The 13,216-nt window shown below is 34.8% G+C and overlaps 1 protein-coding gene across 1 annotated transcript in view; it reads left to right on the plus strand.

Annotated features, from left to right (window-relative positions):
* Window positions 1–12,775, plus strand: part of RPH3A (rabphilin 3A) — a 123,790-nt gene extending 111,015 nt beyond the window's left edge. Inside the window, exons 17-20 of the mRNA XM_072415928.1 lie at window positions 1,150–1,301; window positions 2,316–2,397; window positions 3,590–3,686; window positions 6,086–12,775. Of these exons, the coding sequence (XP_072272029.1) occupies window positions 1,150–1,301; window positions 2,316–2,397; window positions 3,590–3,686; window positions 6,086–6,216 (462 nt within the window). The 3' untranslated portion in view covers window positions 6,217–12,775. The remainder of the gene's footprint in view (window positions 1–1,149; window positions 1,302–2,315; window positions 2,398–3,589; window positions 3,687–6,085) is intronic.
* The last annotated feature ends 441 nt before the right edge of the window (window positions 12,776–13,216 follow it).

Genomic DNA, 13,216 nt, shown 5'->3' on the forward strand with positions numbered 1-13,216 from the left:
GAGATGAGTGTCTCAATTTCACACAATACTTTTCATAGCATTAAATTCTATGTTTCTGTGGTAATGATGAGTTTTCACAGAAGTTTCCTGAAATTCCACCATGCAGAGTTTTTCCATGTTCAGCAAACTTCAGCTTTTAGTTTTCATCAGCCAGCTAAGTTGCAAAGGGTAATATAATTTACATACACCAGCATTAGCCAGTCTTTACTTAGCTATCACCCTCCCTTTTTAAGACCATGTAAGTGGGGGTCACACTAAACATTTTGTTTGTAGTTGCTTTATACAAGGTGTTTATGTTGTATACAAAGAGACAGCAGCCACACCATTTTTGAACAATATGGCTGTTTTATGTAGCTTATGACCTTAGCAGAGAAAGGGTTAGTAAATAAGTATACACATAATAACACACTTAACAATGTATATATAAAGAATTCTGCTTTGCTGTAAACCTCATGTATACTACCAAGTTTTACATTTTTCTGTGGAAATATGCAGATTTAATGGAAATTCAGGTGAATAAAAATTTGACAATTCTGTTCACCCCAACAGAAAATAGATGACCAAACAAAAAAACTATAACATTAAACCCGGAATGGATCAGGTCCAGGATTCAAAATATTTGCTAGCAAATGATTTTAAGAAGTCCATTCAAGGTTTTTTTTATCACAAAGGTTCACTGATGAAAGTGTATCCTCTCCAGCCTTGGAGAACAATAATACATCAGGCCCATAGTGATTTGCACATAATATATTTTACATTTTTCCCCAGTAAATATAAAGTATTATGTCATATGGACCTTTTGTAGACATCTCGCATCCTTTTTTTGCTCTGTTCTAAATAGCCAGCTGTTCACTGTCAGAGCAAGGACACAGACCCTTCCCTCTCTCCTAGCTCATATTAGGTTGTCAGTATTGCTGCTTTTATCTTACAGTTTAGCTTTCTCTGCTAAGTAAATACAAGGCAATACGTGTTTGTAAATATGCATCTCCTACTAAATATATAAAGAAAAAAGCTTTTGAACACTAAAAAGATTTAACTTCCATTTAACATACATGTAAAAAAATAAAAATGAAGACTCTAACCTTTTGCTTATATACACTCAACTAGAATATGGATTAAATGCATTCATCAGCTTGTGCCTCTCTGCAGACAGATCGTGGAGGAGATGTAGAGGATAGAGGAAAGATTCTGGTCTCTTTGATGTACAACACCCAGCAAGGAGGGCTTATTGTCGGCATTATCCGATGTGTTCACTTGGCAGCAATGGATGCTAATGGTTACTCTGATCCATTTGTTAAACTGTAAGTACTGGAGTGAAATGCATATTATAAGGGGTGTATACTGACACTGAACTTTGCCAAATATTGAAAAATACCTGTACAAGGTTAGGAATTGAGTAAAAATGTACATAATGTCTTCCCACATAAAAGTAGCGGACATAACCCTCTGCAGGGCAGCATTCACTGCAAATCAGGGGTGTAATATTGTTGCAGGAGTGCACAAGGTTGTTGTTATTAGCATGATGCACTCCTGGCATGTGTTTTACATAACATGTATTTAAAATAAGCTGTGTTTTTTTAAAGGATTGTGCTGTCTTTAAGGAAAAAAAAAAGGTTAGGACAACCAAAGTACATCATGCAGGGCCTTTTTCAACACAATGGATTGGATAAATAGATCTTGAATAGGTTTTTTACAAACAAATATTTAGTAATTTTTTATGCACCTACATATCTATATTTGTTCAAAGAAATTACCAGAAACTAAGCAATCTACCATCCACAACTTTGTCCTATTGACCACTGTAATTTGGGTAATTGTATCAATTAAACCAGGAATCCAATTCACAACTTTAATATGGATTTTTTTTTTCATTCACGTTCAGGGCAATTTAACCTAATTTACCTGCTGTTAATGAAGACCACCCTTTTGTAGCCTCTACTGCAAACATTGGAATTGAAGGATTGGTTGCTTTATCATGTCTATCATGTGTGGCCTAATTTAAAAAATTTTACTATGATTTCCCGATTTAAAAGACAGTTGAGAGTACTAAAACAATCCATGCATTACATTATCACTAGCATTACCAAGACAATGAAAACCCTCATAGACAAAGCTAGCTAAAACAAAAGTTTAGTTGCAGGGGATGCCTGAATTTGACATAAAATGCACTAATTACACAGTCTGGTAAAACAAATGTCACATAAAGTGAACAAATTCCCCCAGATTATGGCAACATCTAGATTGCATATTAAAATGGCTTGTTTAACAATAGTATATATCATTTTGAATTAAATTTATTAAATGTCTAATTATAGGTTTCTAAAACCAGAGGGAGGCAAAAAGGCAAAACAGAAGACTCAGATCAAAAAAAAGACTTTGAACCCAGAATTCAATGAGGTAAGATTGTTGCACATGCATTAGAAGTAAAGCTTGTTTCAAAGTACTTGACAGCTTGTTCAGAATATTAAAGCTCAACTAAATTGAAAATTGAATAAAGTAAATGATAATAGCTATCAGATTAATTAGAAAATTTAGACAGTGTATAAAAGCAAAATGATGGCCAGAAAATCTGTTTTATGAGCCCAACATGCCTTGACACTGCACTACAGCTATTATATCTTTGAATTGGCAGGGTCAATCATATTTGACAATGTGACATCGAGGTAGGTCCCATTATCACTGTATTACATTAGAAACCAAGTGACTACATAAGTAAGGGCAGGACTTGTAGTCACAGGTAATTAGCATTTGTAGGACCTTAATCTGTTAACAGGAAACTAAAAGGCTGTGTGGATAGGTTCATATCTACAGACAGGCACTGCTAGACATTAGGTTTTTTTACTTTTAAAATGTATTTGTTTTGAAAGTTAATAATTTACAGTAATCAACATGATCACTTTAAGAGTTTGCCTTTTCTGATATTTCAATTTTAGGTTTAGCTAGGCTTTAAAGACTTTGGTATATAATAAAAGGGGCACATGCTTTTAAAGTCACTCTTTTAAAACCTAATTTTATCTTTATATCTTGTTCTTTTTATTTTGTATACTCGTATAATCCATTTATAAAAGCTATGTACATTGTACGCTATCTCCAGTATCTGGACTTTAAAAGCCTGTTCATTTGGGTCTTAAAAATATTTCCAAAGTTGACATTTTCATTGTTCTGCAAGTACAAAGAATTATCAGGGATGTTCAAATGGACCTTAATATGTTGTGGTTTGCATTGCACAGAATTATATTGGCCCTTTTCCCCATAGAATCTCCATTGTTTCAGTTCTGTATTAGTTTTTTATAGCCATTATCTATACTATAATTTTCCATACTTATTATTATTATTATCTATACTAGGATTTTCCATACTTGTAATAAAAGAAGGAAAACGTAAGCCATCTAGTGGAGTGTGATGTTACTACTAATCTACAGAATTAACAGACATTGTTTCCTGCAGCTTGTTGGATCTTAAAACTAAGTTTTTAAGGCAGTGTATTTTTTTTGCATGATTTTTAGGATGCTAAATCATGTAAAGCAGTTTAAAAAAAACTCAGATTATTTGCTACCATATTTTAATTTTTTTGTACTTCTGTATCTAGGAATTCTTCTTTGATATAAAGCACAGTGATCTTGCAAAAAAACAACTGGACTTATCAGTATGGGATTATGATATTGGAAAGTCTAATGATTATATAGGTAAGTTCTATAAATCACATAACAGTCCAATAATTGAATGATTGAGATGTATTTCATTACCCGTCCTCTCTGCTTAAATTTAAATAAATTCAGCAAAAGCATTTCAGAAAAATTGAATTTTTTAAATCACAATCATATATGTCCTTATTTGCATCCTTATTTATAGAATGCACAGTTCAAAAGGTATTCCTCAAGTTGTATGGGCATGGATTCTACTTTTAGCTTGGTGCAGGTGTTGATGTTCTGTAAATTGTGAACTAGCATGACTTTTTACTATTACACTAGCACACCAGGGAGGTCAGACTTAAACCAGAACAGTAAATATTGGTATTCATGCTGCACATTTTTCATAAATCACTCATCTCGTCACCTGACATCACAGATACCTAGAGATCTTCTGAAACAAAAACTCTGCATCACTAAAAAAAAATATTATCTTTGGCTTTAAAAGCATCCTAAGGAATAGGGCTGCTTCCATCCTATACTGAGATGTTATTTCTAAATACAACACAGACAACACAACCTGCCTTTTATTTTTTCCCCATTTATTATGGCTTTTACATGACAAGTTAATTATTACCTTGGTCATGCATGAATGCAACTTGATTGCACTGCATCAGCATATACAATCAAAAACTAAAGCTCGCTAATAACCTTACAATTTGTCAATCATAGCTTAGTACTCATGTAACAATTGCACATAATGAATGTGTCATCAAAATATGAGCTCAGGTTCATCACTGTTAATTGAAAAAACATCTTCTATACTTAACTGCAAAAGAATAGAGAAAGTAAGGAAAAGTTTGGTTTTCCTCAAAGTTTCAGCCTGCTATGAAGATTACATGTTACAATAATAATATAGATGGTTCAGGAAGGAGGAGCGATTAATTATTTGAATAATTAAAATAAAAGTCATATCTTTAAAAAAAAAAAAAAAAAAAAAAATATTTTTGGATATTTGATTTGGCTGCTGCATTGTAAGGGTTCCAATGTATTGATGGTAGTGGGCTACCTTAGTGCTACACTTCATCACTCTTTTCCCAACACACATAATATGCAGGAAGTATTTTGAGAACTAACTTGCTTCTGCATGCTAAAAGGCAGTGATACCACCAGTGAAAGGAGGAAGTGGACTGAGAGCACCGAAACTCCAGGCTCAGCCTCCCCTCCTCTCTGTATGTTCCATGTTCTGCATATGACAAGGGGGAGCAGTGGTGGAATATGAACTGGCGGAGTTGCTAACTAGCAAAAAGGGACAGTGGCTGGGGAGTTGAAAATTAGTGTCAGAGGTGCTAGGAGTTAATGGTTAGGTGATAGGGATGCTTGGAACAGGGATATGTAATCTCAGGGTGACGATTGCCCGGGATATTAAGTTTGTTATAGGCTTAAAAACAAAAGCTGTCTACTTATAGGCCTGCTTAGAGGCTGCTCTGACTGTGTGCTAGGGCCGATATCCGATACGGTACAGACTTCTGGATCACATAATTTGCTGATCTAAGATAAGTGCAAGGTTAATTTGCATGGGAAGATCCGTGAGGATTATTATTAAAGTTATTTTAAAGTAGTTAGCATTTCAGCTCCTGGCCCATTTGTTGTGGTGTGAGATGCATTGCAGCGACATTTAATCAGAACATCATCATTCTTCAAGTATAGTAGATGACCACAGACTCACATTCCCTTAGAATCCACCAGCTCTCTCCTGCAATGTTTGCCTGTGGCTGGTGTGTCGTCTTCTGTGCATATTGAGAAAGCAGGATGTGAACCCAGCATTTAGAGACAGTTCTTCTGATCACCTTTAATCACCGCCAATCGCTGTACATGACAAGCAATCAGCTCCCAGCTAATAACTTACTGTGACATGTAGGAGCCACAAATATGTTAGTGATTGGAAGCTCCCTGTTCTAGTAGTTGATTGCTGGTATCTGCAAAGATTGCTGCAGGTTAGAAAAAATCAGCAGTACCTTCATTAAATGTCATGCCAAGTCTGGGGCATGTGCAGAGTCTCATATGTTGTCTTTGTATCTAAATGGGCATACTAATAATTTTTTTTTAATGCGTGTTATTTTTTAGATTTTATTTGTAGGTAGCTCATAGGTTTTATATGAGGAAACTCATTTATTATGAAATAGTAGCAAGCATACCACAATATAGTGCATCACAGAGCACAGATGGTTCCTATCTGCGCACTGTAATGTGCTAAAATGAAAACCATCAAGGCACACTGGCAGGGTGTGTTGAAAAGGGGGGTTGCCATTGTTAAAAACTAGCCCTTAGTTTCAATTCAGCTCATGTATAAATTCTCCTGTACAGTTTTTAGTTTTGCTTTGTGGTAAGCTTTCACACCTTGCTGCTTTTTGACATTTCTATATCAAGTTATTATGCCTGGATTCTCCCTGCAGGTGGCTGTCAGCTTGGCATCAATGCCAAAGGAGAGCGCTTGAAACACTGGTATGAGTGCCTGAAGAACAAAGATAAGAAGATTGAGCGCTGGCATGTTCTACAGAATGAAAACCATGTAGCAAGTGATTAAATGACAGCCGCTGTGTTCCCCAAACGTTCACGCTCTGTACCAACTCACTGTAAACTTTTTATGTCTTGTCTTCCAAAGCATTCTCACTTTTAGCTTTTAGGAATAGAGAAATAATAGTTGTTCTTAGTATATACTTTATTAGATATAAATATTGCTTTTTTTGTTTGCCTCAGAACAAATGCTGTTTGTTGAATTTGAATGATACATTCAGCCTTGCTTTTCATGCTTATCAATCATCTTCATTGGCACTTACTTAGAAATCTACAGCAAAGGAACCTGGATATGTAGCTCGTAGCAAAGAATGGGCCTGGATGTTAGAATATATAGGTAGGCATCCCATTAATTGCTAAGGGCAACAACACTATTCCTTTGCTTTTTTTTTTAATATCCAAGCCCCTTGCTCTACAGCTAACTGTGAACAATTTGTGCAGCATACCAGATGTTTGCATTTCCTTTTAAAGCAGTGCTAGAGTAATACCAGTTTATGCAATGCAATGCAGTTCAATGCAATGCAATTGGTTGTTATAGGCAGCACCACACTACACAGTTACTTGTGGAGCATGTTTTAAAAATGCCCATCATAGATGCAACAAAATACACATATACTGCTGATCGGCAACCTGATATAATATATAACTGGTAATTCAACTTTATTTTTTTTTAACCTTTACTACGGCACAAAGTCTTTGCACATTATTTCCCGGTAAAGTCACTTCTTCTCCCGCTGTGTGGAAAAATTGTTACTGTTTACCTGACTGATCTAATCTCATTTATACTATATATTTCATGCTACAAATTAACTATTTCAGAGCACAATACATCATTTTCTATATTTTCTATGGTTATCACTGTCTGACTTCTTGTAGTTTAAATAAAACCATATAATATAAACATACAACACAGTGAAACTAAAATATTTTACAGTGCATTTTGATAATCAATATTTCAAGAGCAGAAAATTGAAGTTTAATGAGGTTTCTATGTTGCTAGCGTGTTCTAAACCCAGCGATAAATCCAACTTAAGGGGTTTCTTACCTTGAGAGATTGGACCTGTGATTTAGACCAATTCTTGTAGAACCACACTGGGTCAATCCTGCCACTGGTCTGGTATACTCCCCAATTTTTACAACAGTTCTTCCATAAATAATAATAAAAGGCATTACTATCCAAAATGTGCATTTACATTAATGGATTTTGTTTTCCTTGTGGCCCTTTATTAATATTTGACCCAATATAAATTTTTAGCCTATCTTGACCTCAAACTAGAAGTCAATCAGAGACCAGTGGCTGGAAATTGTCTTGTAGTTAGAGATATGTCTTACTGTTTTTGCAACATTTTGGTTACACTGTAAGATGAATATTTGCTCTGTTTTAGGAATAATAAGGAAAATCTTTTACGTGCTGTTACCATAAGTTATGTAATTTAAGTAAGTTAAGAACAGAACACTGCATTATTATTATTACAGGAGTGTATAAATAAAGTGTAATAAAATGACTGAAATACCTTTCAATTATAAAATGCTACTTTAGGCTCTGCCATTTACTGGTCACATGACCAAAGAATTAAGTCTTTTATCACAGGATCTCTGGGGAAAAGAAAGGATCAGCCAGTCCTATTTCTAAACTTCCCTTCTAGCAGAGACCTTGTGATTAAATTCCCAGGCTTGGTTGTATGACCTGCTCTGGAAGAAGTCTGGATTAGCAGATATTGCAAGGATAGTATGTTAGCTCGTATGTTAGTATGTTAGCTAGTTACATTTTATTTATTGAACCTAGCAAAATATATTTTGTGTATAAATCCATTTCAAAATTTATTTCACATTTAGTTAATCCTTAACTGAGACACATTAAAGCCTAATCAAAGTTTCAGTGAAAATTACTGAACAGCAGTGGTAAGAGCTACAAGTCTCCACTAAAGTATCCTCTCCCTTCTCTTTAGCTTCAATTTAGGATGGCATGTGTCGGAACCGCTGCTAAAACCTACACACAAAACCAAGTGCAAAGTCTTGCTGTACGATTTCAATAATTCAATAATTTTCACAGAGACTTTTTTTTAAATTTCTTTGCCCAACTCAAAATGCTAGGCTTTATGTTTGGAACAATTTGTAGTTTTCTATGAACATTTTAAAGTTCTTTTGGTAGAATGCACATTTTCTGGATTATTTCAAAAGGGACATAATAATAGCACATATAAAAAAAGACAAAATTATTACATATAAATCTACTTACAGCTATATTAGACTGTAGTCATTATAGTCTAGGGAGAATTATTGACCTGTAGTAACAGTATTTTTGGACAAATATTTTTTTATAATTTAACAGAGATTCTATAAAGTGAACAGTTCTAATCATTCCAAGATAAAGGTAAAGGGTCACAGTACCCAAACAATTTTTTTTGTGTTAGATTCTAGCTAGGGGATTATGTGAGTCACCCGTGTCCATCTATAATTGAACTGTCAACTGGATGGAGTGCCTCTTTAAATAGTTTGTAATTGAAGAGATTATTTAATGTATTATTATTGGTTGGTGCAGTTGAACCAGAAATGTTATATAACTCAACTATATGGCACTATACTGTTATAGAGTGTTTGATAACAGAGATAAGGTGTTTGATTGTATTTTAAATCATAATTAGGTTCATAGTAATAAGATAAATATATAGTAAAGTGCTCAATAATTGTGTATAGATAAACATACATGTAGGAAGGCAATACTATTTCCTACCTTGGGATTGCTCAACGCAGGTGTCATGTCATTGTTCCCCTGTAACCTAAATAACATTAATTGTCAAGCTGTTTTAATTTAGACAGTTTGGCATTTCCAATACATAAAGTATATGGTCAGTATCTAAAATTGGAAATGTAGTAACAAAATGAAGTTACAATTATTGGTGTAATATGTCTAATAATGGCATATCTGTTAGTATGAAATCCTTAAAATTGCAAATATAATTTTTTGTTTTCTTTACTTTTAGATATGTAAAAATTCTTCATCAGTATGTCCTGTCAACCAGCAGGTTACTAGACTGACTTGAAAGCAAAGTGTAATTTTTCTTTGTTTTTGGTTATTTAGCAGTGGCTAACTTTGGCTTTGAATAGGGTGGGGGTAACTGTTTCTAGGCTTTAAGGATAATAGGTGGCCAAACGCCAACCTCTGTGGTCAACAAATCACTGGTATTGTTTTCAGGGCACCAGTTCACACAGAGTTTACTATGCCAAATGTGATAATTTTATCATGCCAAACTCAAATATCACTGAGAGGAACTTGCACCAGAGCAACCTCAGGTTGACGTGACGTGCTTGTCGGTAAATAGAGACATAAGAACAAAGATTTGTTGTCCAATTAACTCCTAGTCACTCAAATACTAATATATCAGTTATGTGTTAACTGAACCTCCCTCTGGCTTAATGAATTATTCACTGGAACAGAAAACATTCACTAGGAGGGATTCCATGCAGTGAATGTTTTTTTAATACCATATTCACTGCATTATAAATATATTCCAATTCTTTGCAGTGGTCATGGTGAGTGGAGAGATCTTCAATATTTTGTAATCTGTTTTCAGTATCCTTGTTATCTATAAGAATTGATCATTTGATCTGTATGCATCTACTGAAATATTTGTTTTGGGTGACTTAATATGATCATTTGTTACAGTATGTTAAGAAAAAAGCTTCACTTCCTGCTGTATTTGCTTTGTAACAGATATCTATATAGTGCTCCTATTTCTCTCTTCTGCATGGAGCTTTAACACATTTCTTGACTTTGTACTTGAAGTCTAGTTATTTGCTTTCCTAATTAAGCCTGGGACTCTGCTTGCAAGTAGTTACGGAAGCACAATGCCTAGTATATAATGTTAGCTTTCGAGTATTTGCCAACTTGTGCATGCCTCCATCTTCTTCTGTAGAAATGTGTCCATATCCAAGCAGATCTTTTTTTTCTGGAGGAAGATATCTTTCTCAACCTATTTACAGGGTATGAGAACATTTATCAAAATAATTGTTAGCATTTGAATATTCTGATCTGTTTAAAGTGGTCCTCTTTGTACTGTTTGGACATTTAATACACAGGTCATCTGTAAGAAACACCTGTCTGTTTTACTCGGGGACTTTTCTAACTTTTTTATCAACAGAAGCAGATTTCAACAAAGCTTGTGATGTGTACTGTGAAGGTGCACAAGCAGGGGATTTTGAGGGATTTTTATTTTCATGCCAAGACCTTGGTAAAGTTGCTGGAGCTGTGTGAGGATATTATGACATCTGCCATAGTGTATTTGTCTATTTTAGCTTTACACATATAAACTTAGAGACATCTTTTACAAAAAAAATCTGAATTGCCATATTTGTTTAATAAATGTGTGGATTCCCTATACAGTGTGTTTAGAGACAAAATATAATTATTGCCAACAATATACTTAACAAAAAAAAAAAAAACAAGCAGAAGCAGATACTTTAGAGTGATAATACTTACAAACAGCATACCTGCTGACTTAGAGGATTGTACATATACCCAAATCATTTTTTTCCCATGAATTAAAGATGAGATCTGATTGATGAAGTAGGACAAGCTCTCCCCATCTTTTCCTCTGTTTTTCTGACTAGCTAGCATTAAACTTCTTTTGCATATCAATACAATCTGTTGATAGACCTAAGCTCTTCTGGGCAGGGTCCTCTCCTCCTGTGTAAATGTTTGTATCTGTCATTTGCTGCCATTTTTAATGTACAGCGCTGCATAACATGCTGGCGCTATATAAATACTGTTTATTATTAATAACGTTCAAGGCTGAGTTTATATCAGTTAAACTGTAATGAACCAGATTAGTTGTTTGATATTACACCCTATTTACTTCCAGAACTAAATAGGTGTCTATGGATGCATCTCTTCAGTATCCAGTACTCTCAGAAATACTGACCACTGATTAAGCCTGGGACTTAAAAACAACTCTTATATTTTTATTTATAATGTTCGGTATTAAGATTAATTTTTTTAGTTAATTAGGAAATGTTGCAGATTAATATATTTCACATTTGACTCTTATGGGAAGCAGGTGCAAGGTTTAGATAACAGCTTAAGTTTTGGAGGTGGGAGTTAACCAAGTAACATAAAGCTACCTAAAAATAAAAAGGTTAGATAAATTGATCAACAGTATTTGAGTTTCCTGATAGTAAATTTGTAAAACTAAAACTATTGGAGCTGAAATTACAGGTTCAGGCTCCTGGGTTACCCTCCTGATCTTTAATTTATTTACAGGAGGATTACCGACCTGAAACAAGCACCCATACTAGAAAGTTTAAAAAAAATGAACTCACATTCCTCATACTTGTTTAAGACTTGTAAGTTAATGATGTCAGGTTTAATATGACCATTTTGGTGAATACACCTTTAAAAAATATCAGCTCTCAGATTTAAGTACTCACAGGTTCATGTTAAGTCACTAATGGGGCTGCCTCTCCCAGTGAATTAGGAGTGACCTCCCACCTATAAAGTACTGAAACTTATGTTTTGTCCAAACAATATTCATGTATTCCTGTTGAGTTACTCCTGTATTTAAATAATCAATTGCAATCAGTTAGAGACTGAGTACAACTTTCTACTGAGTCCCTATTAAACCAGAGTTGTATTTTGCAATTTATATAGGAAATGTGGAAACTACAATAATTTAGGATACTTTTTGTTTAGGTGTTGCTATGTAATAAACCAGTTTGTATACTGTTTATATTTAAACAAGCAACCATTATCATCAGAAAATGCCTCTACTTATTACCAAACCAAGGGTGTATGCTGTTCAACCTGTAGACTTGCTGCATTCTAATGTGAACACGTTGTGTACATGTGATATACTGGAGGTTGAGGCTTCTCTACACAGCCTATACCGTAAGAAGTTTGTGCTCTCTCTTTGCTCCTTGCATTATACTTATTTGCCATTTGTGTTTTGAAAGTCTTCAGAAAGCTGTCAACCCTAGCTGTGTCATCACCAGGACGTCTGGATAATGGCATTATGATGAAACATTTCCTTCAAAAATACTGTAAAAAAAGTCATCTATTCCAGTAGATTGTCAAAGATCACACAGAACTGCACAAATAAAAATGTGTTTAGAGAAATCCTTGTTACCGCCTGTCACAGTAATTCTGGTAGTGAAAAGGTTACAAATTTAACAACCTTGTTTTTCTCCAGACAATCAGCGATTCAAACAAAGTAACTGTTTCCTGGTTACAAGACATCTTTCCCAGACAAGTCCTGCTAAGAACGATTTAACCATCTTTACTTTGTGTGTTTATCTTTTTTTATTCTTAAAATGCGCCATTGTCAGACACGTGGGCCCAGCATAATTTGCTTTACTTTGTAAATAACGCATGCAGATATGGACTGAAATGGCGCAGAGACTTGTATGCTGATGTTTGCATTTAAAATAGCATGATGTAACTATAAAAGAAACATTGTCAGATTTAAAGCTGATGTTACCCACATTCTAGAAAAAAATCGTCTTACTCTGCATGCTACTAGCACACATTGATCTCCTTATGTGATGTGTCTAATAAAGAAAACAATCAACTGAAAGTAGTCTTGTTTCCATTTATTGCTATGTATAAATGCTGTTGTATCTTTAAAGCTAAAGGGAGGTTATGATGTACAAGGGGGTGCTGAGAGGTTCCTGGCTTTGCCCAGAAAGAAGAGAGCCATAGCTATGAAATTTATTTATTCAACATATTACCCCCTGAGACTGATGCACTTGGTACAGCGTAGTTGCAGCTTTTGGTACTTGGTACAGCGTAGGGACCCACTGTGGCGCCATTTCTATGACTGTTCCTTGGTTTTAGGACCATAGATGTGGAGCCAGTTTTCATCCTCAGTCACTAACCTAGCCAAAAAGTCCTGTGCAGCTTCAAAACGGCTTTGGATGCTTCAACTTATTCCTTCTTCTAAACACTGTTCAAAAATTCGGCACCCACTTCGCTGAAAGCTTGCGCATGTCTAGGATAGTGATGATAACAAACCCAA

This window comes from Pyxicephalus adspersus, chromosome 6, assembly GCF_032062135.1.
Source record: "Pyxicephalus adspersus chromosome 6, UCB_Pads_2.0, whole genome shotgun sequence".
NCBI classification, from domain to species: Eukaryota; Metazoa; Chordata; class Amphibia; order Anura; family Pyxicephalidae; genus Pyxicephalus; species Pyxicephalus adspersus.